General features: G+C 41.2%; 1 protein-coding gene across 2 annotated transcripts in view; it reads left to right on the top strand.

Moving 5' to 3' along the window:
- The window catches only part of SPOCK1 (SPARC (osteonectin), cwcv and kazal like domains proteoglycan 1), a 265,743-nt gene that overhangs the window by 132,788 nt on the left and 109,333 nt on the right, over positions 1-23,622 (top strand). For both annotated transcript variants that reach the window (XM_032702921.1, XM_032702920.1), the window contains one exon: positions 18,249-18,363. In XM_032702921.1, the coding sequence (XP_032558812.1) occupies positions 18,249-18,363 (115 nt within the window). The remainder of the gene's footprint in view (positions 1-18,248; positions 18,364-23,622) is intronic.

The following is a 23,622-nucleotide window of genomic DNA, read 5'->3' as shown; positions in this document are numbered from 1 at the left end:
TTCCACCTGCCTTCTGTGTGCTCTCTGTTCCTCGAGGTGTCCCTGCTTTGCCACCAGACTTGATGAGCTCTTTCACCTCCTCAGTGGGAATAACTCACTGTGCTGTGAAAGATTTCCTCCACAGAGGGGAAAAAACGCAGCCCTTCTGAGTATTTGCATAAATACCAGGAGGACTTGGAGGGCCACAAATCTCCTTCAGCAGTAATCCTATTTTTTTATTGCTATTAGTATAACAAACTAAAAATCCTTTTGCTTATACCATTTGTTTTCCCAAAGGGGACTGTTCATGCCCTTAAAAGCTCTTAGTGCATGAAGCAAGTGCATAAATAAAAAGACAACAGGAGAAAGAAAGAATGAATATTGATACAGGCAGCACTCAGAGCATTAATGAATCTTTATTTATTATTTTTTTTAAAATTGAAATAACTAGCAAATAATGAACTTTCTTATTGAGAAGGTGTACCTGGGGGCAAAGCCTCCCACTAGACAGGGGGATATGGGGATGCCTCTCTCAGTCTTAAAATCTTCTGATCCATTTCTGGCCTCGTGAGTAGTTGGAAGGCATATTTCTGTGTCTAGCACACTTTGAAGGGATCATTACTTAAAAGGCTCAGCATTTCTTCACAGACAGAGACGAAAGTTTGAAATCTGATTTTAGCTGCAGATCTGGAAAATATTCTTTCTCAAGTATGCAACAGGTATTTTTGAAGTGTGTCATTCACCCCAAATATGAAATCCATGTCCAATCCCAGTACTTCCAATAGCACAAACTGGGGTTTTTTATGGTGTCAGCTACACAGTGCACTTTTTATTTCTTCATGTAGCTGATGTCCATTAAGTTAATTGTATTCCAGTCTGGCTATGATTTATTAGTGCCATATGAATTCTAGTTTGCCTGTTAATTCTTTCGCCTGTTGGTCCTGGTTCTTTCGCTTGGTTTTGTAGGGACTGTGCTGTGGATGGAAGTATTTTTATGAGTTCTGTGCATAGGTGGGAAATTCTCCCCAAACTCCCAAACTCTGCAGCTGCAGGAGGTTGTTCTGGCTGCCCAGCCCCAGAGCAGCCTGGCTCTGGCAGCACCCCCCTGTTCCTCACTCAGCTGGCAGAGCTCTGGAATTGCCTCCCAGTCCATCCCTGCCAGGGATCAGCAGGAACTCTGAGATGAGGAGTGTAACCTGCTTCTCCTCCAAGATTTACCATGTCACATTCAGGGCTCTATTCACATTTCTATGAATATACAGGGATTTTTCTTGTCTACAGCACAAATAAAATAATCCCCTCTTTAATCCTGCCAGGACCAGCCTTTCAGCCAGCCAGTAGAGGCCACTCCTGGTAACTGAGGTCTTTCTCACCTGCAGTTGCATCCAGAAGCTTCCAGCTTTTGCAAATGCAGAGTGCAGAATACAATTTGGCTAATTCATGACGACAGAGAAACACATTTCAGTGAACTGGCACAGAACTGGCAGCCAGAGATACTTGAATTCTCTGCCTAGCTCTGCCTTTTTAATTTTCTTCCATATTTCTTTGCCTAAGACTGATAAACCTCTTGCTTTCATTTCCCCCACAGGCTAAAGTGCAGCTACTGCAATTTTATAAGGTTCTTGAAGGATTACTAAAGAAATTTAAAATCTTCCTAAGGTGCTAATAGTGTTAGGCTGTATCTACCAGAACGAGCTCCCAGTTCTGAGAGATAACTGAAGCATAAAAGCTCAGGTTAACAAAGTCACTGTAACTAATATAGTCTAAACAGGGAACCCCTAATCCTGCTTACCAGGCTTTTAAACCTCAACACTCCAAAGATATGCGAGGACAGGTCCTTGATTTGAGGTACAGGGCTGAGCACACGGCCTCTTTCATAAGTACTTATGGTACCTGTTGACATATTTGCTACCTAAATTCAAATCATGAGTGCTTTCTGAACTTTTTTGATGAATAACAGAAGATAAGATAGCCCTCTCTTTATCCTTATCTAAAGAAAACACTTTAAAAATTGCCCAGATTAAACATCCGAAAGACAGATTTTGTGAATTCTTCACAAGTAAATTGTGTGAGAATCCCTCTAGTTGCCTTCTTTTTCATGACAGTGTTGTTAGTAATTAAATATTTTTAATAGCAGCACCTCAGTAATGTAGTAGCTTGCCAAAGCTGTCTCATTTTTTTCCTCTGTGGATTATTGCAATCTCATTAGGGTGTATCATCACAGCAGCAGGGATTCATCTGTCTGCATTTGGGTGTCTGTTACTATGGATCTGATTGTCTGGATTCTGCTTCTCATGGATACAGACAAATAGATACTCTGGGGTGTAATTCATCTCATATTCAGATAGCTGTCAAAAACCAAGTCAGAGGAACTGTTGGGGTTTTGATGCCTGCAGTGTGGCAGTCTAATGCTAAATGAGATGGTTTCCAACCTGGTATGTTTATGTCTTGACATTTCCACATCAGTATAATTTCCCAACTGGTAGTTGTCAAACACTGGAGAATTTTTGATTTTTTTTTAGACTTAAATGGAAGTGTGAGCGAGTCAGATTTAAGTGATATGTTTTCATTTCCTGTTCGGGTCTCTCAAATGGAGCAACTTACACTTTTGTGTTTTATCCCTTTGAATTACACGGGCTGTAAGGAAATGTGGAGCAGAATGTTTTAAGGGATTGCACACATGGAATAAACACCAAGTGCTTCAAATTGCCTCAGCTATTAGGAAAATGCTTTAGTCTGAAGGTGTGTTACTGAGATGGCAGTTCCCACCACCATTAGTACCCCTGCACAGAGAAGCTGTGGGTCATACCTTTCCATACCACAGATTTCTCAAAGCAGGCATTCAGCCAGACACTTTGGAAAAGAGCTTGAGTTGAACACATAGTCAGCTGGTCCCTGCCTTGTGCTAAATTCAGCTTGTGTTCATCACCACTTAAAATACTGGCCTTGGTGAATGGACCTCGGGCCCACAGAAAATGCAACAGTCAAAAAGAATCTCTGGTATTTGTGTCTCTTAGTGTTTTTCTCTCTCTCTCTCTCTCTCTCTCTCATGCATTTCCAAGGGCTTTAGTTGGTTGGTATTTTTTAGGTCTGTTTTTTTCCCACTGAAAGATGCACAGTTACCAGTACATGGAGCCTTCTGTTCCTCACATAACATTAAGTGCTCCCTGGGGGCTCTTCACGTAGGCGTTCTCTGCTGAAGATTTGCCTCAGGAGTCTGTAATTCCTCCAAGAAGAGCACATATCTTTATTTCAGAGTCATCACAGGCTATCACACTGGCTGATGCTCACTCACATTCTGCTTCATTAACTGGTCCTCATTTGTTTCCTGCTCTTGCCAACCCATTTAAGCCAGATCCCCAGTGTACACCCAGTAAAGCCTGGACCGGGTTCAGGCAGAAGACAGATGGGCTCATGCCCTGTTTTTTATCTCTGTGATGGACAAATTATGTCCTGAATACTTCTTTCAAATGTTACCAAAATACTGGCAGCACACTTGCCTTTCTAATAAAATTACAAGTGTTACAATTTGGTTTTATACCAGATTTGGGAAATTCATGGGGCTGGAGAGGAAGACACTTGATGTGGGAGTGCAGACACAGCTTGAGATGTCACTAAGGGGCAACAACACTCCCTTAGGGACTTTCTATCTTTTCCCACTAAATCCGAGCCTGTGCTGTGCATTTGCAGGTTCTTGTGGTCTGACCCAGGACAGTGGATAATGGGCACACTAAACCTCAAAGAAATAGTAAGAGGAGTCTAGAAGCTTGTAAGTGTTGATGGATGATGTCACTCTGGTTAAATGTCTAACTTAATGTAATAAAGTGGCTTCCAGTTGATCATCTTCTTGGGGAGGGCCCAAAGCTTCCATTCTGGCAGAAGGCATTATCAGTTGGGGATTTCTCCAACTCCAATTTCAGCTGCAGGAACATGTGGGATCATTTCAGATCAGACAGTACAATGGTGTGTGCTCTATGGCAAATATATGTACCACAAATGTAGTGTTGGACAAATTTTAACATCATTTTGAAGCTATGTGCATTATCAAGATGTTAGCAGTTATGGGATGCTTTTAGGATTTCTCCTTCCTACATTGCTTGTGTGTATGAATGCACATTGTCATCTTTACATTAATTTGGAGAAACTGGTAAGTGCAGCATGCACCAAATCCCCTATTCTTCATTAGCTAATTATCTGGTTGTGAGGCCCAGCATTCAGCAGTTCAAGCAAATAACAGAGATGTGAATTATTCATTAAATGGGAATGAAAGATTGTAGCTGTTCCAGTCTCCTCTCTCTGACAGCTCTATCAACCATGAGAGACAATGATATTGGCACCATAACAACATACAGAGATGGGGTCATCGACCCAATCTGTCCCTACTGTTTGGTTTCCCTTTTCTCTTTTAAAACACAGTAGGAGCAGTAATATGTATGGCCCAGCTATCAGCTTTTCCATGGTGCCAAGAATGTCTGTGTCTGCTGTTGTTGTATTTCCATTTGTTTCTCTTTTTTTTGTGCATTTTCTTCTCATATCTGTCAGCAGTAAAGTGTTTTAATCCTCCCACTGACCAAGATAAGCCTTGCATTTCCCTACTTTCCTCTTGGTTCTATCTTGTGAGTCGTTTAACAAAGCCCATTTAAAGGGAGAAAGTGAACTCCTGATCCCAAAGAAAGCAAAGTTTCCAGTGGTCTGTGATAATATCTGGTGTTTCATCATTAAAGGATAAGTGTCTGCACAAATAAGGCCATTTGTAAATTTGCACATCTCTGATAGAGTCACTTCATAATTCCCATGCCCATAATGGCTCTTTGTGGACACTGACATTTCTGTGGCAATTTTTAATTGCCAGTGAATGCCAGCAGAGGAAGTTGTGGGTAAACAGCATTTAAAAGGATCAGCACTCCAGCTGTACCACTCAGAGGTTTCAAGTGCAATGAGTAATTTGTTTCAAGTTACTCACAGAAAGGAGCAACTATATGTTCATTTTATTTCACTATGAAATCACGACAGTCCACTGCCTATAAAAATACACTTCACTTCTCTGTATTTGTAGCATGAGCCTGCTGAATTTCTTCTTCATTTGTTTGCTTTCTCAGGCTTCAAGTCAGAAGGGTCAGAAAGCCTTTTAGTCGTGGCCTTTTGGCTTTGTCCTGTTTTGTTCTACAACCAAATGATCCAGAAATCGACCTGGAAACATAGTTAAGTGATGTGAAATTTAGACACAGTAACAAATTACCAGCAGGAGAACATGCTGAGTTTCAAATCATCCTGCAGCCCGGGGAGGCTGCTCAATTAATTAGCTGGATAGGAAACTTTAGGGAGGAGTTACTGAGAGAATCCATGGGAAGGAGGACGTTTCTTCTGAAATGATGACATTGGCACTTTGACACTCGCTGCTCTGAAGTGTTTGCCAAGCCTTTAAAAAGAACCTGTCTTTATATTTTAACATCAGTGTGCCACCAACCACCTTCAGCAGACACTGAGAGCCAGTGGTAAAGGCTGCACATGCACTGATGGCCATGTCCCATATAGAGCCTGCCCTACTCAGGGAGCTGATTATGCCTAATAAATTTCTTGGCTCTTATTGACTGTTCAACTCACATTAAGAACCCTCCTATGGTCGTCTTCCTTTAGAGGAAAAAAAACAAATCACCGAGATTTGTGGGCCATTTAAAAACCTATAGGGCATGAAATTGATACTGTGTGAGGAAGAGAGAAAGGAATTCCCTCATTAGGTCTTGCACATTAGTACAAAGGCTGTTACTGTAGTTTAATGGGAGTTCTTGTGATATTTCCTCATAGCTCATTTGTACCAAACACATGGAATAATACACCAAGATACTGATATTTCTTTAATTATATTTTTCTAATGGCTTCATCTTTTTTTCTTCTCCACATGTACCATCTGTGAAAAAGCAAAGGATGGTTAAAATGAGTGTCTGAATTAAACACCTTGAACTGAAACACAGACTCCCTGCTTCCAAATTGTGACAGGTAACATAAAGGCTCTCAGGAGTTCTGGGGCAGAATTACATTTTTACTCTGTGAACTTCATGGTACTGAACACTGAGGTTGCCTCTGTGGCAGCAGGAGAAGCTGCTGGGACAGTGTTTCTTGCTAAAGCTTGTGATAGAGTTGATTGGATAGAACTTAACTGCTGCTCAGGCTTACAAGTTCTTACAGCTGTTCTCCACCTCTGAATCTCAGTAAAGAAAGTTACTTTAACATCCCAAGTGTTGAAAAAGCGTCAGAGCACAGAACATGAAGCTCTTGGTTAGTTTTTTTTCTCTCCTGCACACCTGACATGTTCAGATTGTCTGCAGTCTTTGCTCTGATGTGACTTAGAGCGGGTGAAAATTTCGAGTTAGGCTTTCTGGCAGCATCTCTATCCTGCAAAGTGCTGTGAAATCAGCTGGAAAATTATCTTGCCCAAATTATAAATGGAAATTCAGTATTCCTGTCAGACAAACACATTTTGTCTGAGCAGATTTTAATGTTTGACCATGGCAAAATCAAGCTAAACTCGTTTTCCCAGTTCAGTGTCAGCCCAAGTATCACAGGGGGATGGTGGAAAGCCAACAGGGGAGGGAGGAAGAATCAGAAAGGAGCAGATACCCCCTCATTGGAAGTCCATCCTACTGCACACCCTGCTTCAATCTCTTCTGGAAGTACCTCTTTGTGATGATGCACCCTTATTAAAATGACAATTTACTGATTAAAAGCCAAGAGAAATCCATTCTGCAGAAGCAGCAGTGGAATGGATAAATCATGCTGCAATAAAATTTCCGTTTTCTCAACGTCACAGCACATTTATATAAATGGAAATGTTTTTTCCTCCTTAACACTAAGGTCGCCCTTGTACTGGTTCTATTTCTGACTGTCATTTTTTCCCAGGGATCTTGTTTGAAATCCAAAAAGTATGTGGGGCAATGCCTCCAGATATGTCTAGAGATAGATCAGACAAGCTGACTCTGGAAATATAATATATATCCCTGAAAGAGAGTAAAATGCAGTTTCCAGTTCCATTGTTACTTTGTGTTTGAATTATTCAGCTTTACAGATACACAGGGCTCCTTTTTATTAGCACTCCATGTTTCATCTTTGTTCTAATAAAAAAGTTACATGTACATCAGGAACCCTGAATAATTCAGTCTGACTTCATAACTCAGGGATCTTACTCCTTTTCAAGGCATTTCTTGCCCGGGTGTTCCAGGAATCAAGCAATTCTCTCATGAACAGTTGTTCCTCTGTTGTAGAAGTCGATTTTAGCTCCCCTGCTGAGTGCCAGGTGACAGAGTTTGCTGTTGTATTGCCTGAGGCAGCTTTAGCTCCTTCTCTGTGGGAAAAGGACAAAACAACATTTTAGTTATTCCACACAGTTACTCAAGTATCCATAAGGAACTGTTCAAACTTTAATTCTTCATAAAGGATCTTCTTTCAGAATTCCTTTGGCTAAATGCTGGCAAGAGATGTCAGATGATATCTTCATCCATGCCTATTTTTTGAGAAACATAAAGCATTTTAATTAAACTATGAATCTATTTAGAGCCTTCTAAACACTGGCTTTGTGTGTTTAAAAATTATTACCAATCACTTATCAAAAGGCATATCGAGATACCCTGCAGTGCATTAATGAGAACAGAATTGTGGCATTTGCCAGAGAACTATACAAAGACAACTTTGATTAACAGCAGCTCTGTAGAGGTGATCTTTTGTTGTTAAAAATTAATTTTGAGGTCTCAAAACCGAGAGAGGAACTGAAGGCTGCGTGAATTAAAAATCAGATCGTGAGATTCCAGCAACTGAAGTGTAGCAAGAAAAGAAAAACCTGTAGGAAGAGCTCAGTGTTGGTTTTTTCCTTCTGTATGTATGTTCTGCAGTGGGGTACAAGTCCTATAACTTCATATTTTCAGTGCAGTCAAAGCACCAGACACTCCTGAATTGCAGTGCTAATGCCCTTCCTCGTGACCACCTTCTGTCTTCCAGCCCATTTCACAATCTGCTCTCCACTCCTGAGGTGAGCTGCTAATTTTACCCTTTCATCTCATTCTGTGCAGAAAAGTCACTGATTTCCCACTGTTTAGAAACTCCCAACCTCAAAATTTCTGCCTTTGACCCAATTCCAGCAATTTACTGGTCGATTCCAGCGGAGTGGAGTTAATTTTTACAAAATGATTTTGTAATTTATGAATTTTCATCCTTATTTGTTTCACACTAGAGCTTCTCCTTGCACTGTGGAGTGAGGAATGGTATTAGGTCCTCCCTGATTTTCCAAACACTGTTAAGCTCCAGCTAGAAGAAGGAATTGTCTTTGCTGTATTTGTATTTACTATACTTTAGAACCAGGCAGGCCGGGCGTTCGTCCTTTCATTTATTTCCCATTTAAGCCTCTTCCAGATATCAATTATATGACTAATTGATTATCCATAGAGGAGCTTCATCTTTTCCTGCTTAGGTAATTCCTTTCAAAAGCAATGAAAATTCCATTAGGCAACAATCTATTACACCAGTCAGCCCCCAGCTAATTTACACTTCTGATGTGTTCCTGTTTCTAGATTAAGTACAAGGCCTGTGCTGCAGCATCTCATTCTGTTGGGCTATTTTTGATCATGTCTCATGGCTAAAATCCCCATAAATTTATAATCCTAGTGGTTTCTTCTAACAATAAGTTCTTTACCTGTAAAAATACAAATCTGTGATTTTTCCCTTTCATCCCTAATCCACAGATATTCCTGCCCACCTTGTAGGGTTTTACACAGTGGTATCAGGTTGACAGGAGCTGCTCCCATGTGATGGGACTGGAACTGTTCCTTCCCTAATGAAATCACTCTTTGAAGAGCCTTTTATTTCTGTGTTTGTTTTGCTCAGTGCGCACTAAAACTAATGTAATATGGAAACAAATCTTCCTCTGTTGATGTGGAAAATGAAGTGTTTTGCCCACGTTTCCATGGAGACAATCAGGCTGCCATAAATGAACATGAAATGGCTCTTAGTTCTGCAGAATTTAGCTGTGTTGAAGTCATTTCATTACAGGTCGTTCACGGGGTCCTTTGCTTGTGTTCTGTTCTGCCTCCCAGGAGTGCCAGGGTGATTTCTAGGCAGTGAGTGTTGCTATCCCTGTTTTAAATGCTGGGGAAGATAGTGAGGCATAGAGTGACTAACTCCCTGATCCCAAGGGATGAAAAAGGCAAAAAAAGGCAAGGATAGAACAAGAAGTCAATGTAAGAGTGTCTTTTCCTTCCTGATCCATTGACTAGGACAGCGACTGCCTGTGCACTGAGATGCCAAGAACTCTAAGAAAAAGTGTGAAGTTGGGAATTCATCCCCGACATATTGTTCCAGAGAATGTTATCAGTGTTCTACCTTATTCATTAAGTATAAAATCACAGAAACACAGAGTGGTTGAGGTTGGAAGGGACCTTAAAGATCAGCCAGTTCTGACCCCTTGCCATGGGCAGGGACACCTTCCACTAGACCAGGTTGCTCCAAGTCCAGCCTGGCCTTGAACACTTCCAGGGCCAAGCTTATGTATTTTATGTGCAGTAGCTGATAATGTTTGGATCCAAAATCTGTCTCATTCATCCTTGCAAACAAGCACAGGAACTTAATGGCAGAGGTGGAGTTTTTCCCATTTGCAGAGCTGGATGTCCTCTCTGGTGTAACATTTAAACCCGAGCTCAGGGACGGGCAGGGGGGGCCTGGAACTGCTGTGGCTGGAACAACGTTGACATTCAGGCTGTGGACAAACAGAGCAACCTCGTCAGCCTGGCAGAGAACTCCCAGCCAGGATTTTTATTGCTTGCTTAGCTCTCTCCAGTGCTGTGTTAGAAGAGAGTTGTAATTATGCAGACCGAAATACTGAAATACTGATTTGTAAAACCAGGCCCTTGGTCCTTGTTTTTCACTATTTGCTGATGGAATCATCATGGAGTGGTGTCATTTTTCTTCTGCATTACCTCTAAAAATAAGCATTAAAAGATATGCGTGCTGTTCATGTTTTGCAATGAGATTTAATGGCTAAAAATATCTACTGAAGAATAATAAAATTTGATTGGTAAGAGATTTTTCTCTGTGAAAAATACAGAGGAGTTCCATATTGTTTCCATTTTATTTTTTCTACTTGTAGTTCACAGTGTTACACTTCATTATAGCTTTTAATCAAAGTTGGAAAAGGGTTCAGTATCGTATGAGTTGGCTCTCTGAATTAAATCACAGTAATTTTTTTCCCATTACATTGCTGCTTCAGTTAAATTATAAATTATAAGAGCCTCAGAACCATTGCAAAAGTGTTTCACCACGTACCATGTGACTTCTTTCCAAGCAAATCAAAATATATGTTTGTATTAATCTGAAATGGGAAAGGTGTATCTTTAATTATGCATGAATAATTTAAAATATTATTTTCAGAAGAAGGCATAACGTTGTTTATTTTCATTGGCCTCAGAGTAAAGTAATTTGTATTAAATGAAATCCCACTAAATAAATGATAATTCTGTAACAGAAAACCTAGTGTAGGTCAGTTCACAGAAAAAATTATATCCAGCATTTCAAACTTACCATAGGATTGTCAAGTCCAAGGATAAAGAAATCTCGAGGTTATCTTAAATATACTTTCTCTTTTTTTTTTTTTTTTTTTTTATTTATGATGATTTGGAGTGTTTTGCACGGCCTGGATATTTTTAAATCTTTGTAGTTTATATTTTCAGTTTTTTGCCAGCAGCAAACAGATTAAAATCTTTCTGGGATTTGGAGAGAAACGCAAAGTTCTGTTCTGGCACTGGGATCTGGAGGTTTAAGGAGATCAGATGGTGTCACAGGACCCACGTTCAATCACAGATATGCAAAATGCAGCCTCAGCTAAAATCTGATTTAGAATCATCTCACAAGCTGTTATCAGCCAGCCAGTGCAGAGACCCAAGTCTTTCTCTCTCTTTTCCTCCAGAAAATCGAACCTGGAAGTCTGAGGGAGCGTTTTTCATTCCAGAAGGGGGATGGCAGGGCTGGGAGGCAGCCCAGGGGCAGGGGATGGGGGCAGCAGTGGCTCTCCCAGCCTGCCTTGGCAGAGCAGAGAAAGGCTGCAGGGGTGTTGGTATTTGGGTGAGAGACTGCCCTCAGCAGAGGGCTGAGCCTGCTTTAGCTCTGTTAGGAGGGATCCTGCAGACCTGGGTCCTCCCTGAGAGGCAGAAGGAGAGGTTTCAGCATTTCCTCACATTCCACCAACTCAAAATTAGAGGAGTTTTTCAAGCTCTCACTTGCATCCCAGGAACTTGAAGCTGGATCACCCCAGGGGTTTTGGGGACTGTAGAGCTGCTGTCATTAAACACATGGCAGAGCCCTCTGAGTCCCAGAGAATGGGGTAATTTTTATACCCCGCTGCTTCCTGGAATTAATAATTGAACAGAACATCTGAGCAATGTCCTTCTGTTGGGTTTTTTTAAGTCTGTTTTGCTTTCAGCTGCCTGGGATATGCAGAAAAGCACCCCGAGAGTACAACAAGCACAAATTATCCCAGAGTGGAAGTGCTTGGAATTGAGAGGGGCATCGTGGCACTGGTGCCAGATCACACTCCACTGAACTGTGCAAGTGAGCCACACTCGCATGTTGGATGAACCTTTGCCTTGCAGGCAGGAGAGTTCTGTGTGAAAAGGGCACCTGCACTGAGGGTTGTGACTGATTATCACATCCACCAGTGGAAGCACATTTCCCAACTTACAGTCCTATCTTATTTTTCTTTTCTTCCCTGTTTTTTTCACTACATTGGATTTCTGTAGATTCGTCAAGGACATTAATTTAAATACTCGGTTTCTTATCCTTTGCTTCAGAAAGGAAATCTGTAGAGTCCTTTGAAGCATCTTCTGCCTTGGATGGCCCTCAGCAATGTCAAAAGCAATTATATGTCAGTTCTAAGAAGTGATTTTTGAAAGTGCCTGTAAAAATTAAAATAGATGTTTCTGTGGCGCTATATCAGCATCTCCAGCCACTCAGATGTTAGAGTGCTCCAAAGAAAAGCTGTACGAAAAAGCTATACAAAAATACTATGCAACGATGGAACACATGCTGACAGTTTGAGATGTCACTGCTTAACTGCCTTGAGAAATTCCATTTATTGAAAATAATTCACATACATGTTTGAAACATTCAGGCTTACAGTAATTAATTTTCAGCTGAATTGATTTCTGTATGCAAACTGCTCTGAGGAGAGACAGAGAGACTGAAATATCTGAGCTGACTAATGGAAGACATGCTCTCCCCTAGACTTGGGGAAGGGTAAACACCAATTTTCTCCCTAATGAAGCAGAATGACTTATGCCAAGATTTGCAGAAGCAGGATAAAAAACAGTAGTGATTATTTGCTTTTATATGGGAGGTGGGCCTTGTAATCTGTTATTAAATAACTCTTTGTAAAACCATAGTTATTAACAATATCAGCTCTGAGAATAAATGTTAACATTCAGCTCCAACAAAGAACATGGTCTTTCCAATGGCTATAAAAGCCTGGAAGTCCATCCCAGGCTTACTGGAGTGTCTCTTTCATACAAGGGGATGGAGTAGACCCACTGCACTTGGGTTAAACCCTGTGAGAGTCTAACCTCAGCACATGGATTGGTTGAAGTTTTCCACTGGAGCACTGTGAATTTCCTATACCTTCACAGAGAAGCAGAACAATACTCACCTGAGTGCTCTTTAATTGAATATGTATGACCATGTTCACCTTGGGAAAAACAGCATCAATTCCTCATGTACTTTAGAGCTGTAGAAGCTTTGGTTTTGGTGGGAAGGCTGTGATGTGCTTGGAACAACCAAAATGTTAAAGGCAAAGCTGTTTTTAGCCATCATGCATTGAGAACGTGCCCTTTCCCCAGCAAAAATCAAGAGCAAAGCTTGTAGGGGTTTTTCCTGACACATGTTTAAGCTGCTTCATGGCTTCTTAGACATTTACCATGCCAGGGTTTTCATGGAAGTGTGTAGTAAAACTCCACCACTCAGTTGCCTCAGTCACCCTTTCTTTTTGGTTGTCACTGTGCTGCAAGTGGAGACAAGATGCTGATTTGAGACCTTCCCTCTTGGGTCTGAAGTTTGACATAAGATGCCATCTGAGCTTCATGCTGGGTGGGGGGGAAGCCACATGAAATCAGAGCCTTCTGTCCAGACCTGCTTGTGCCTGCAGCTGTCCCATTCCTACCTTTCCCATTCCTGCCCGTTCCCTGGCCTCTCCAGCCAGGAATTGTGCTTTTCTTCCCGTGCCTGCTCGTGGATTGTAGCCGGAATCAAGTAACACGTAATCATACTGAAATGCACACCTATAAAGTAATACATCGTTTATTTGAGAGACTGAGTTTTATTATCAATCTCTTTTGTATTAAAATATACCCTGGGACCTGTGCATTGAAGAGAGCAGGTCTCATTTTCCAGTTCATCATACCTTTCCCAGCAGATGTTCTTCTTTTTTCATATAGTCAGAACGGATCCAAGGGGATTGAATAAAAGCAAGTGCTCTTGACATTGCATTATTTTTGTCATTGAGTGATCATAGTACTTATTGGCAGGCAATTTTGAGAACAGAAAACCCAATATTTACATAATGCCATCTCTTTTTGATTGTGCAGTTCATTTCAGCTCCACTAAACAGCCACACTTTGAAATTACTCCCTTTCCCCTAAGGAGTGGTCATAAAACCAGAATCAAGCTCATAAATCTTGTTGTGAACTAGTTGTACAGTTTCTGCAGGATTACACATCCATTGCTGTGAGACACTGAAAGTATTTATTTGTTATCACCCTTTTAAAGTCAAATGTGTGAGAAGTAAATTCCCTCTGTTGTGATTAACACAGTGACCCACTGCCACAGCATGTGGAGCCACAGGCTTAGAGAGCAACTCCTCCCTCTGCTGCCATTGACTGAACTAAGATTTTCCTGCAAGTCGTAAGTCTTCTTTTATAGCGTGGTAATAAATAAAAACATGAAATTTAATAGAAAAGTATCTCAAACACTACTGGTAGGTCTTTGTGCAACACTGATTTATATTGCAAACCCACAGCCTCTGGTGAACGGTGCAAGGAGGGGAGAGGAAAGTGTGCTCAGTTCATAAGGGAAAGTTCTCTGGTCTGCTGGGTGGAGCTGGGAGGGAAAGGGATTTGGGATGCAGTTGGTGTCTGTAGTCCTTCTGGTACTGGAAAGCAATGTCAACATGCCATTACGAGGTTGTTAGCAGGCTGGTGCAATCCCTGGTGTTTATATCTACCAATTATTCTGCTCTCTCTCTGAGATAACCATGGAAGATTTATAGTTTTAAGAGAGAATTTAGGTTGCTCTGCATAATAAAAGCTAGAGGGGAAAAAAAAAAGAAAAGAAGGAATGCAAGTCTTTTGTCTCAACAACAGGAATTCTGATGGTGCACCTCTATTTTATATAAATGGGTCGAGCACAGGTTTTGGGTCACTGTGTATGTAGGGGAGCCTTTCCCTTTGCAGTGCAATCAGCTGACCTGCAGAGTACAATTTTCTTCCAAAAATGTTGTGACCAATGAAGCAGAAACTTTAACCCATCTAAACACTTCTTCACTTGTCAGACAGGAAGAGACTTCACAGCTCTGAGTACCAGGACAGCTGGGCAGAAAGCAAATGTCAGCAGCAGAAACCTCTGGGTGTGAAGGGAGGAAGAGGGAGATTTTTGAGCCGAGATGAAAAGCCAGACATCCTGAATTTTCCCAGGACAAAAAGCTTCTCAAAACGATTACACTGAAAGACGGGCAGTGCTGTATTTCAGCCAGCTGCCTCCTGGGATGGACACTTCCCTTGGAGACCAAGTGTGCAGGGATTTGAACATGGGAAATGCTCAGAACAGGAAACTATGAAGCCTGGGCTCCCAAAATGATAGGCAGGGTGACTGCAATGGGTTTTCATCAAAGAATTTATGTTCATGTGAGATCTTGAATTCCAATACTGATGGGAAACGTATCCCCTCACCAAAATTTTGGATGAATCCTCAGCCACTGTCAGGTGAGATTAACTGACCATCAGTTTTACTTTCAGACTCAGCCTAAAGAAAAAGTGGGAAAATGTTCACATCTCAAAGCCAGGCTTAAGGTATTTTTGCTCCTACTGTGCAGACAGACCTGAGTGCAAACTCCTCGACGTAGAAAGGGGTGGCTGTAGCTTTCCTTTCAAGCTGATAAAATAACATCATCTCCCCCCTTTATTTATTTATTTTAACTTTTAGCTCTTCATTTGCAAAAGATTTCATCCTTGTTGCTTTAGGACAAAAAGAACTGTGATGACAAATACGGTTGTTATGTTTCATCTTATTCCCAAGGGTGTGTTCTCCTGCCAATGATGAGCATCTGCTCCCAGTCAGGGAGAAATCTGATTAACAAAGCGTGATCTTTGATTAGCATATTTCAGAAATTGTTTCTTATTATGAGCCCTCCTTAGGGCTTGTGTTGCTTAGCAGTGGAACAACCTTCCAAATGTATTGAACACGTTGAGGAACTTTGCAGACACATAAAGCCCCATTTGGAACTTTTCTGTTCCTGTGGATCATACATTCTGCAAAAGTGGACAAAAGTCTCAGGAAATAATAATGCACATCATGAGTTTTTTCTGCTGTCTTCTAAAAAGAAGTTTAGCTTGTGTTTAGTAAACTTCCTGCTACTGGTTTGAACTCTATGTAAGGGCTGTTTGTAATGAATAATAAATGATACTTCTATTTTCTGTTCCATGTAAGGATTTTCGTGAGCTTTTCCACCATAAATGAAATAATTAATCCAACACAGAGGTGGGGAAAAGCTTTATTTATTATTGTCAACATTATTATTCTTTTCAGTTTTTAGAAGCAAGACACTGAGGCTGGGACCTGATTTGTAAGGGAATAGTGACTGGGATTTCCAGCCATACTTTTTCCTGTTGCTTTTCTTCAAACTATTCAACTATATTAATATATATTTTTCTTTTTTGATAGACAAATTTTAAATTGCAAAATATTTGAAAGCCGTGTTTCTTTTACTAGTAATGTAGAGTGTGATGCTATTTCAGACCTGTGTGCATTTTCACTGCCTTAGAAAACCTAAATAGTTCCTGAAGTGGATAAAATTCTCCAATTAGAGTAAATTTTACTAGGAAAAAATGCTAAATATTGTAACTGTGCATGATGCCACATAGACCATGTGGGCCAAAATTTTGCTTCTCTTATTCTTGCCAAACCAGGGTTGACTCTCAAGGCTAAACCCACATCCCAACTCAGGCAGGTCTGGCTGCTGGAAAAGCACGAGCACAAGGCCAGAGTGTGCTCTCCAGCAGCCCAGTGCTGTTGGCAGCTCTCAGCCCCGGGCTCTGAGCCAGTTTGCACAGGGATTTTTGTCGAGGCAGCATTTTGCATCGGGGATGTGCCACCAGCAAAAGCAGACAACGTGCCTGCGCTCCAGCAGCAGAGCAAGGCCAGCTGCAAGGGAGCAGAAGTTCTGCTCGTTAAGTTTGTGGGTGTGGGAACGACATTTGAATTATCTCAGCCCCTTAAAGCTGCGATCTGCTGACCCTGCACACTCTGAGTGGTGCTCACCCTCCAAAGGCTTTGCAGAAGGAAAGTGTTTCACTCTCTTTTGCAGTTTAAGAATATCTAGGTGGACAGATAACTAAGGAAACTGTGCCTTGATATCTCAATCCCTGTCAAAGATCTGCCTCAGTCTCTAACTCGGTCTCCAGGGAGAGTAAAGAGGATTAAGAGGGTGTATCTCACTCTTAGCGTTCTGGGAATGCAAAGGGCAGGGAATGGGATACTTCTCATCTGCCTGACTTAAAAAAGACACCAAAAGGCAACAGCAAAACCCCCCTGAAGAGCCATGTCAGCCTTTGGTGGTTCCACTGGGACAGACCCTGGCCCCTCAAACCTGCCCGTGTGTTTTGCTAATGCATTAAATGTTGATGCCTTGTTGTTTATGGTGCAGGAAACAGATGGTCTTTTCTCCTTCCCTGCTCATTTCACCTCTTCGATCACTTTTAATGGCTTTAAAAGGAAAAGCTTTTAGCACTTTTGCTTTGTTTTTACGATTTCCACCCCCCCCCACCCCGTCTTGCACCAAAGGCATTCCAGTAAATACATATGCACTCGTGAAGCTCAATTGCCCGTCCCAAATGGGTCTTAAGACCTGCAGGAACACAGAAGAATCCTCTGCCTGTTGGAAATACGTTTACTCTCCAAGAAATTTGGTACGTAGCAAACTGACAATTCTTGTGCCTCAAACTCCTTTGAAAAGTTTCTCTGGGCGTTCAGTGAAAGAGGGAGGCACAGTTGTCATAATGTACATTAGGAGCTTTATACAGTCCCCAAAATGAAACCAAGAGTGACATGGGGAAGGATGGGAGAGGTAAAGTGGGATTTGAAGACATGCTGAAGAGGAACAGAAAGTCAAATCCATGGCAAAAGAATGTCCGAAAAGAGCTTCTCTAAAAATTGCTTCTTGGAAATTTCTCAGTGTGGCTGAGACTTCCCTTCTTCTGAAAGTATTCACTTAACCATGCTTTGAATATTTGTAATTCATCATGGCACCTAGTGTCTTACTGCTTGATCTTTAGAACATCCTTTTGTAAGAGAATGAATTTAGAGAGATACCTTTCAAATGGGACAACAGCCTGGGCATATTTGCTCTGAGACACGTCATGCTCTCTAATCCAACCTCCAACAGCAGTGCTGGTGATGCAAGTTGTTGTATGAAAGCCCAGGATTATTTTATTGTTATTACTGCTCTTCTGCTCAAGCATTTTAAATACAGGAGATGCTTCTCTGTAAAAATGAAAAATAATTTCTGCAAAATAATATGCCTGTTATGCAGCATCTGTGAAATTAAATTTATTAGCGCTCTGCAATATGTCAGTTATTAGTTAGCTTCTAAAATACTACTCATTTTGTTATTTGTGAATATATTTTATCCCATCATAACTTTTCTATGAGATAAACAGTGTGATATAGATGGTTAAACCAGAACTTCATCCCAAAGTCTTGTATCTAATATTAATGGGAATGCAAGTTAGACTCAGATTATTGTTCAGTAGTCAGTCTTTAAGCTCTCCATCTGTCTTTCTACATCTTTCTACAATAGAAAACATCCCTATTTCACGTGCAGTCTGAAAGCAGCAGCACATACTGTAAAATGGCAAAGTCTTTATTTGCTCAGACGGGGAAGTGTCCGTTCTAACCAGCTGCCATCCCTCAGCCGGGAGAGACCTTTGTGTGCATTTCTCACTTTCTCTTTTGACGTGTTTGGTGTTTTACAGCCCTCGATCCCTCCAAGGATCCCTGCCTGAAGGTGAAGTGCAGCCCACACAAGGTGTGTGTCACCCACGACTACGAGACCGCGATCTGTGTGAGCCGCAAGCAGCTGGTGCACAGGTGAGGGAACCTCGTGTGGTTTGAGGGGTCTGTGCCTCTCACAGCAGCAAACATGCATATTTTAAAACCTGAAAACCCGAAATATGTGTCAGAGACATCTACGGTTCCAGCAATTTAATTGGAAGTAATTAAAAGACATTAATTTTTTTAAAAAATATATCAAACCTCTGCTTAAATTTGCAAATAAAAATGTTGGTGGAACTTTGTAGAGCATCTCCATGGGGAGTCACATAATTGCAGAAAGCTCCAGATCTGATTATTGAAGGACTGAGTTAAGAGAAAATGGAGTAGATATGTTACAAGCTTTGGCCAAGATGTTCAAATTAGACCATAGAATTTTACCGAGGGAAGCTATGAATAAATGAAGAAAAGCCTGCTGCTCATGAGTTGAAATATGCTGCAAACACCCCAGAATTAAGGAATTTAAAAACAAATGTGGATCAAACAAACTAACATTGCCCTATTTGGGAAGCAGAACTAGTAGAACCAGTAAGGAAACTGGGTTTGAATATCTCCAGAGCCTCTCTGAGCCAAGAGCCAGAATAAAACTAAAGAATAAACCCCTCCACTTGACAACAAGTGAGGAATAAATTGTGTACTCTGAATGCTGGGTCTGCATTTTAAGGAAAATACATTGTCTAGCTTTCATTATATTTGAGTGATAAATTTGGGGACTGGTCTTCAATTAGTTTCCCTGTTTAGTATGGAAGCAAAAATTTGCCTGTAACAACTCGGGTCCTAAATGTCATGGTCAGCTGAGATTGGAGTTCAACAGCTGTTTGAGCCAAACAGGCTTAAGCCATTCAGGATGATCTGATTCCCAAGTACTGGGACTATATTTCATCTTATCTCAGTGATACCTGGCTGAGGAAGCTGATCCTGTAAGAATAATTTGTCTTTGATCGATAATACAAAGTTAATGGTGTAATGTGCATGAGGCAGTGTATTTAATCTTTGGTTTTCAATCTGGAATGATCCCTGGAAGGATGGAAGGAGTCTGCCTATGGGCAGTGCTTACATCCTAATGACACTTTTGGCATTATGTAGCTTACATTTTGTAGTTAGGATGGATTTGAACCACTTGCATTATATAGTAGTCCTTGTGATATATAGACATAGATGTTGAGCCAAATGCTTTCTGAGCTATTTCCAGCATTTAATGTCCCCAAAGTAGTCAAAATGGTTCAGAGTAATGGTACAGAGGAGCTGAATACCCTTTCTTTGCAGAAACCAGGCTGCTTTTCATGTGATCTCTCTATGATTCCTCACTGCCTGCAGCCATTTCAGATAACCTTTGAGCAGCACTGTGACTGTGGAGATGAATCGAAAAGTATTGAAAACTTACACTGAAAATTCTCCAAACGGTTTCCAGCAAGTTTCGTGATGCTGAAAGGGCTACTGCTGATGTGTGATAGTGGCAAATAGAACCCCAAAGTGGTTTTATTCTCCAGGTACCCAGCTCTCTTTGCCTCAGAGGAGAGACATGTCAAGGAGGGGAGTAACCAGGGCAAATTCTCTGCTGATTTGAATCAGTGGAGTGGCACCTCTAAAGATTTTCATCTTTAGTCCCATAGCATTCTGCTCTTCCTGTGCCTGAGCTCAGTGCTGCTGTATCTGACTCCAGTCATATTTAAGGCTGTGTTAACCTGGAGTAAAGACGTTGCAAGGAGTGGAGTTGCACCTATTTAAAGCCAGTGAAAACCTGAATATATTCGTGTGGGCACATGGAGTAAGAACCACCAAATAACACAGCACTGTTGTGGTTGTTTTGCACACCCATGGTGTCCTCCAGGAGGGTTTTCCACTTCATGCATCGTTATCAACTTACTTTAGTGGCTTTGCACAGTGTGTAGGCTCAGCAAAAAGTAATGGAGGGAGCAACACCTTTGTTCTTGCTGAGTCTCCCAGACAGAACTGCTCTGATTTGTGTCACCCCCTGTGACCCACTGAAGAGCTGCAGCAGAAGGGAGCTGTGGTTTCCCAGGCACAGTGTGTAGCTAACTCTGAAATCACCGGTGCCAGGGCAATGCCTCTCCCATATCATTTCCTTTGTGCTGGAATGCCCACTTTTTAAACCACTGCAGAGTGCAGTAGCAGTGCAGAAAACTGAGTTACATGGAAATGTGTTATTCAACATTTACTCAGACCCTGCCCCAGTCTGGCCTCTCCTTTCCAGCATCTGCAACCTCCTCCTTCTCTGCTTCTCCTCCCCTTCACAATCACCTGGTGAGCAGCCCTTGATCTCGAATCATGGAATGGTTTGGGTTGGAAGGGACCTTAAAAATCATCAATTCCAACCACCCTGCCCTTTGGATCTACTCATACCAACAGCTGATTACCCAATTAACCTTGCCGTGTTCATAGCTTTTTTCTCTTCTCTTGTTCCTTTTCATGCTGATTAAGAAAATAATAGTTTATTTTTGTATTCCATGTGATTCAGGAAAAAGGGCACAGCCCAAAGGGAACTTTACAAAATAGCATCATTTCACTTCCTGTTGGTATATTTATCCATGTTAATTGCATTTCCTAGTATGTGTTTTCTTGAAGGGGCTACCACAAGCAGCAAGATGGGAAAACCCAAATAATAGGCCAAGAGCAGAGTGTAGTTTGTTCATTTTTTGTCTTCCTCCATGGACACTGTCTAACTAATTTTTCTAGTAAGCTTTTAGTACTTCAAAAGTTAAGGCAAAAGATGTCTGAGAGGTATTTCAAACAGATAATAGCATTTTGTCAGCACATCCTCCAAGGCATTTACGGTACAAATTGAACAGTGCATTTAGAGAAAAGGCAAGACTGAGCAATGATTGAAGAGTGTGTAAAAGATAAATTTGAAGGTACCTTCTTATATGCTTAATAGTCCTTGTACTAATGATAGGGTCTTATGAAATCCTTTTTGTGTGGATTTAAACCCCTTTCAATTTGGACATCTATGAGGAAGAGTCTTTATTAGTTCAGTTTTGCATGAAATGCAGGAGTTAATGTCTCTCAAAGATTTCTCAAACATGTCCAGTCCTCATAATACTTCGTGCCATTTGTCTCTGCTGGTGCAGAGGATGGGAAGGAAAGATGTCACTCTTGGGCTCTTTTCAAAAGAACAGGATGAGAAGAGAGGATTGATGGGGAAATAATGGGCATATTAACATGTGCAGGGTTTACAGCTTTGCTCAGTCCATTTAACTTGTTATCACCAGTTAGCTCATCACTGCAGCGTGTGTCACTCACAAAGGTAATCACACATTGTCTCTGCTTCTCTACTGGGCCTTAGAAATCCAGCTGTTAACTCACAGTTTCTTCAGGACTTTTCAGGATAATGTGCTGACAAAAGAGGCCACTGCTGCATTCCTCACCATCTTTTGTTTTTAAGGTCTGGACAAATTCCCAGATAAAACATCTGTTCTTCTAAATTACACGTCAAAACCTTGCTCTGACCAGCGTGGCAGTGCTGGCAGCTACACTTATCCACAAGGAGCAGACAAATCTCCCTCTCTCTCTTTACAAATCCCTCATTTCTGGTTAGGAAGGACCCTGTTCAAAACAAGTGAAGTAAAACAACCCCATATGTGGAACGGAGCGTTCTCATCCCACTGCTCCTCCCCGTGCCGGTTGAGAGCTTCAAATTGTTTCCAAGAGGGGGAAGCAAAGCAATAACTGCCAGAACATCAGTGACACACCTGCTCTGGAGAATTGCTGGGAGCATTGCAGCAAAAATCTCTGACGGCAGCAAACGCACTTTTAGGGATTTGCTGAGAAGTTGTGCGCACGAGCAAGGATTTGAAACAGTGCTATTCCTCGATGGCTGTGATTGCATCAGCAGTTAGCTCTTAAAATGTGCTAAATACAGGGCTATAAACCCTAACCCTGCTGGTTTTCTGTCTCTGCCTTGTGCCTGCCTGTGTTTTCTCTTGCTTGCTTTGCTGCTAAGTGCTGCTGAGAGTTGGCACAGAGCTGCCAACCTGACTCCCACATTCCCAGGGGCCTGACCAAGGGAAGGGAGGGCTTGGTCCTAAGCTCATCATGTTCAATTCTGCCTGATTTATGGGGTAATGTTTATCAGGGTCTGAGTAGGTGAGCAATCTACAGGAGAACCAAACCTGGGCGATGATTAATTATCTTTGGATCTATTAATACCCTCATTTGGTTCCCCAATTAACCTTGGTGTGCTCAGAGCTTCTTTCTCTTGTTCATTTTCATGCTGATTCAGAAAATAATTGTTGTTCATTTGTGTATTAAGTACAACTCAGGGAAAAGAGCCTGTCCCAAAGGGAACTTTACAGGATGGCATCGTTCAGCTTCCTGTTGGTGATTATTTCTCCATTTTAGTTATATGTGTTTTACTTGCATGTGGTTTCTTGAAAGGACTACCAGGATGGGAGAACCCCAACAATAACAGGCCAAGACCAGAGTGTAGTTGGTTCATTTTTTGTCTTTTTCCAGGCAAAGTGTAGGTATTTCTAACTCCTCTGCAGGTATTTCTAACTTCTCTGCAAATCCCTCCTTTTCTTTCAGTTTGTGCTGGAACAAAGAGGGAAGGGATGTCACTCCCTAACAGGGTGAAATTTCCCCATTTCATCGAACTCTTGATATTTTTTTATAAGCTGGCAAATGCAGGAGAGGAAGAATATTAGGAAAATCTGCTGTAAGAATATGGTTCTTTCAAGTATTATTTATTTGTAGCTGAGAAAAAAAAAAGAGGAAAGGATATTTTCAGTGGTGTAGAACACAATTTGTTCATCCATCTTGGGTAGGCAGGAAGCCAAAAACTGTGTTCTGGGACACTCAGGCCTTTCTAGATAACAGCCCTCCCTGACTTTAGTGGTGAAATGTGGGGCTCCACTCAATAATTTAGGATGATACAGCTCTATTATAAAATTGTTATGAAGATTAAATTGTATGCATGGATACAGAAAACATAAATATTAAAATTATTTTTCGCATCCCTAGAGTTTTTTGTAAGTTCTGGGATGAATTCATGAGTTAATTTTTACTGCAGATTTCTTTATGGGCAGCAGGTGAATTCTTTTGTTGATTGACATTTTCAGAATTAAGGGAAGAAAACTGCCCAGTTCACAGCCAAAGGAAAAGCTTTTGACTGTTGTTTTATTAAAATATAGCCATTTCAAATTTGTTGGATTTTTTTTTTCCTAAGTAACAATACAACAGTATTTACATCTGGTTTGAAATCACTAAATTTGACTTTCCCTAAAATAAAAAAAAAAAAGCATGTTTTTATGCAAAACATTTTATCTATCATGATGAGTA

Source organism: Chiroxiphia lanceolata, chromosome 15 (assembly GCF_009829145.1).
Source record: "Chiroxiphia lanceolata isolate bChiLan1 chromosome 15, bChiLan1.pri, whole genome shotgun sequence".
NCBI lineage: Eukaryota > Metazoa > Chordata > Aves > Passeriformes > Pipridae > Chiroxiphia > Chiroxiphia lanceolata.
This window is presented reverse-complemented; position numbering and strand designations above follow the sequence as displayed.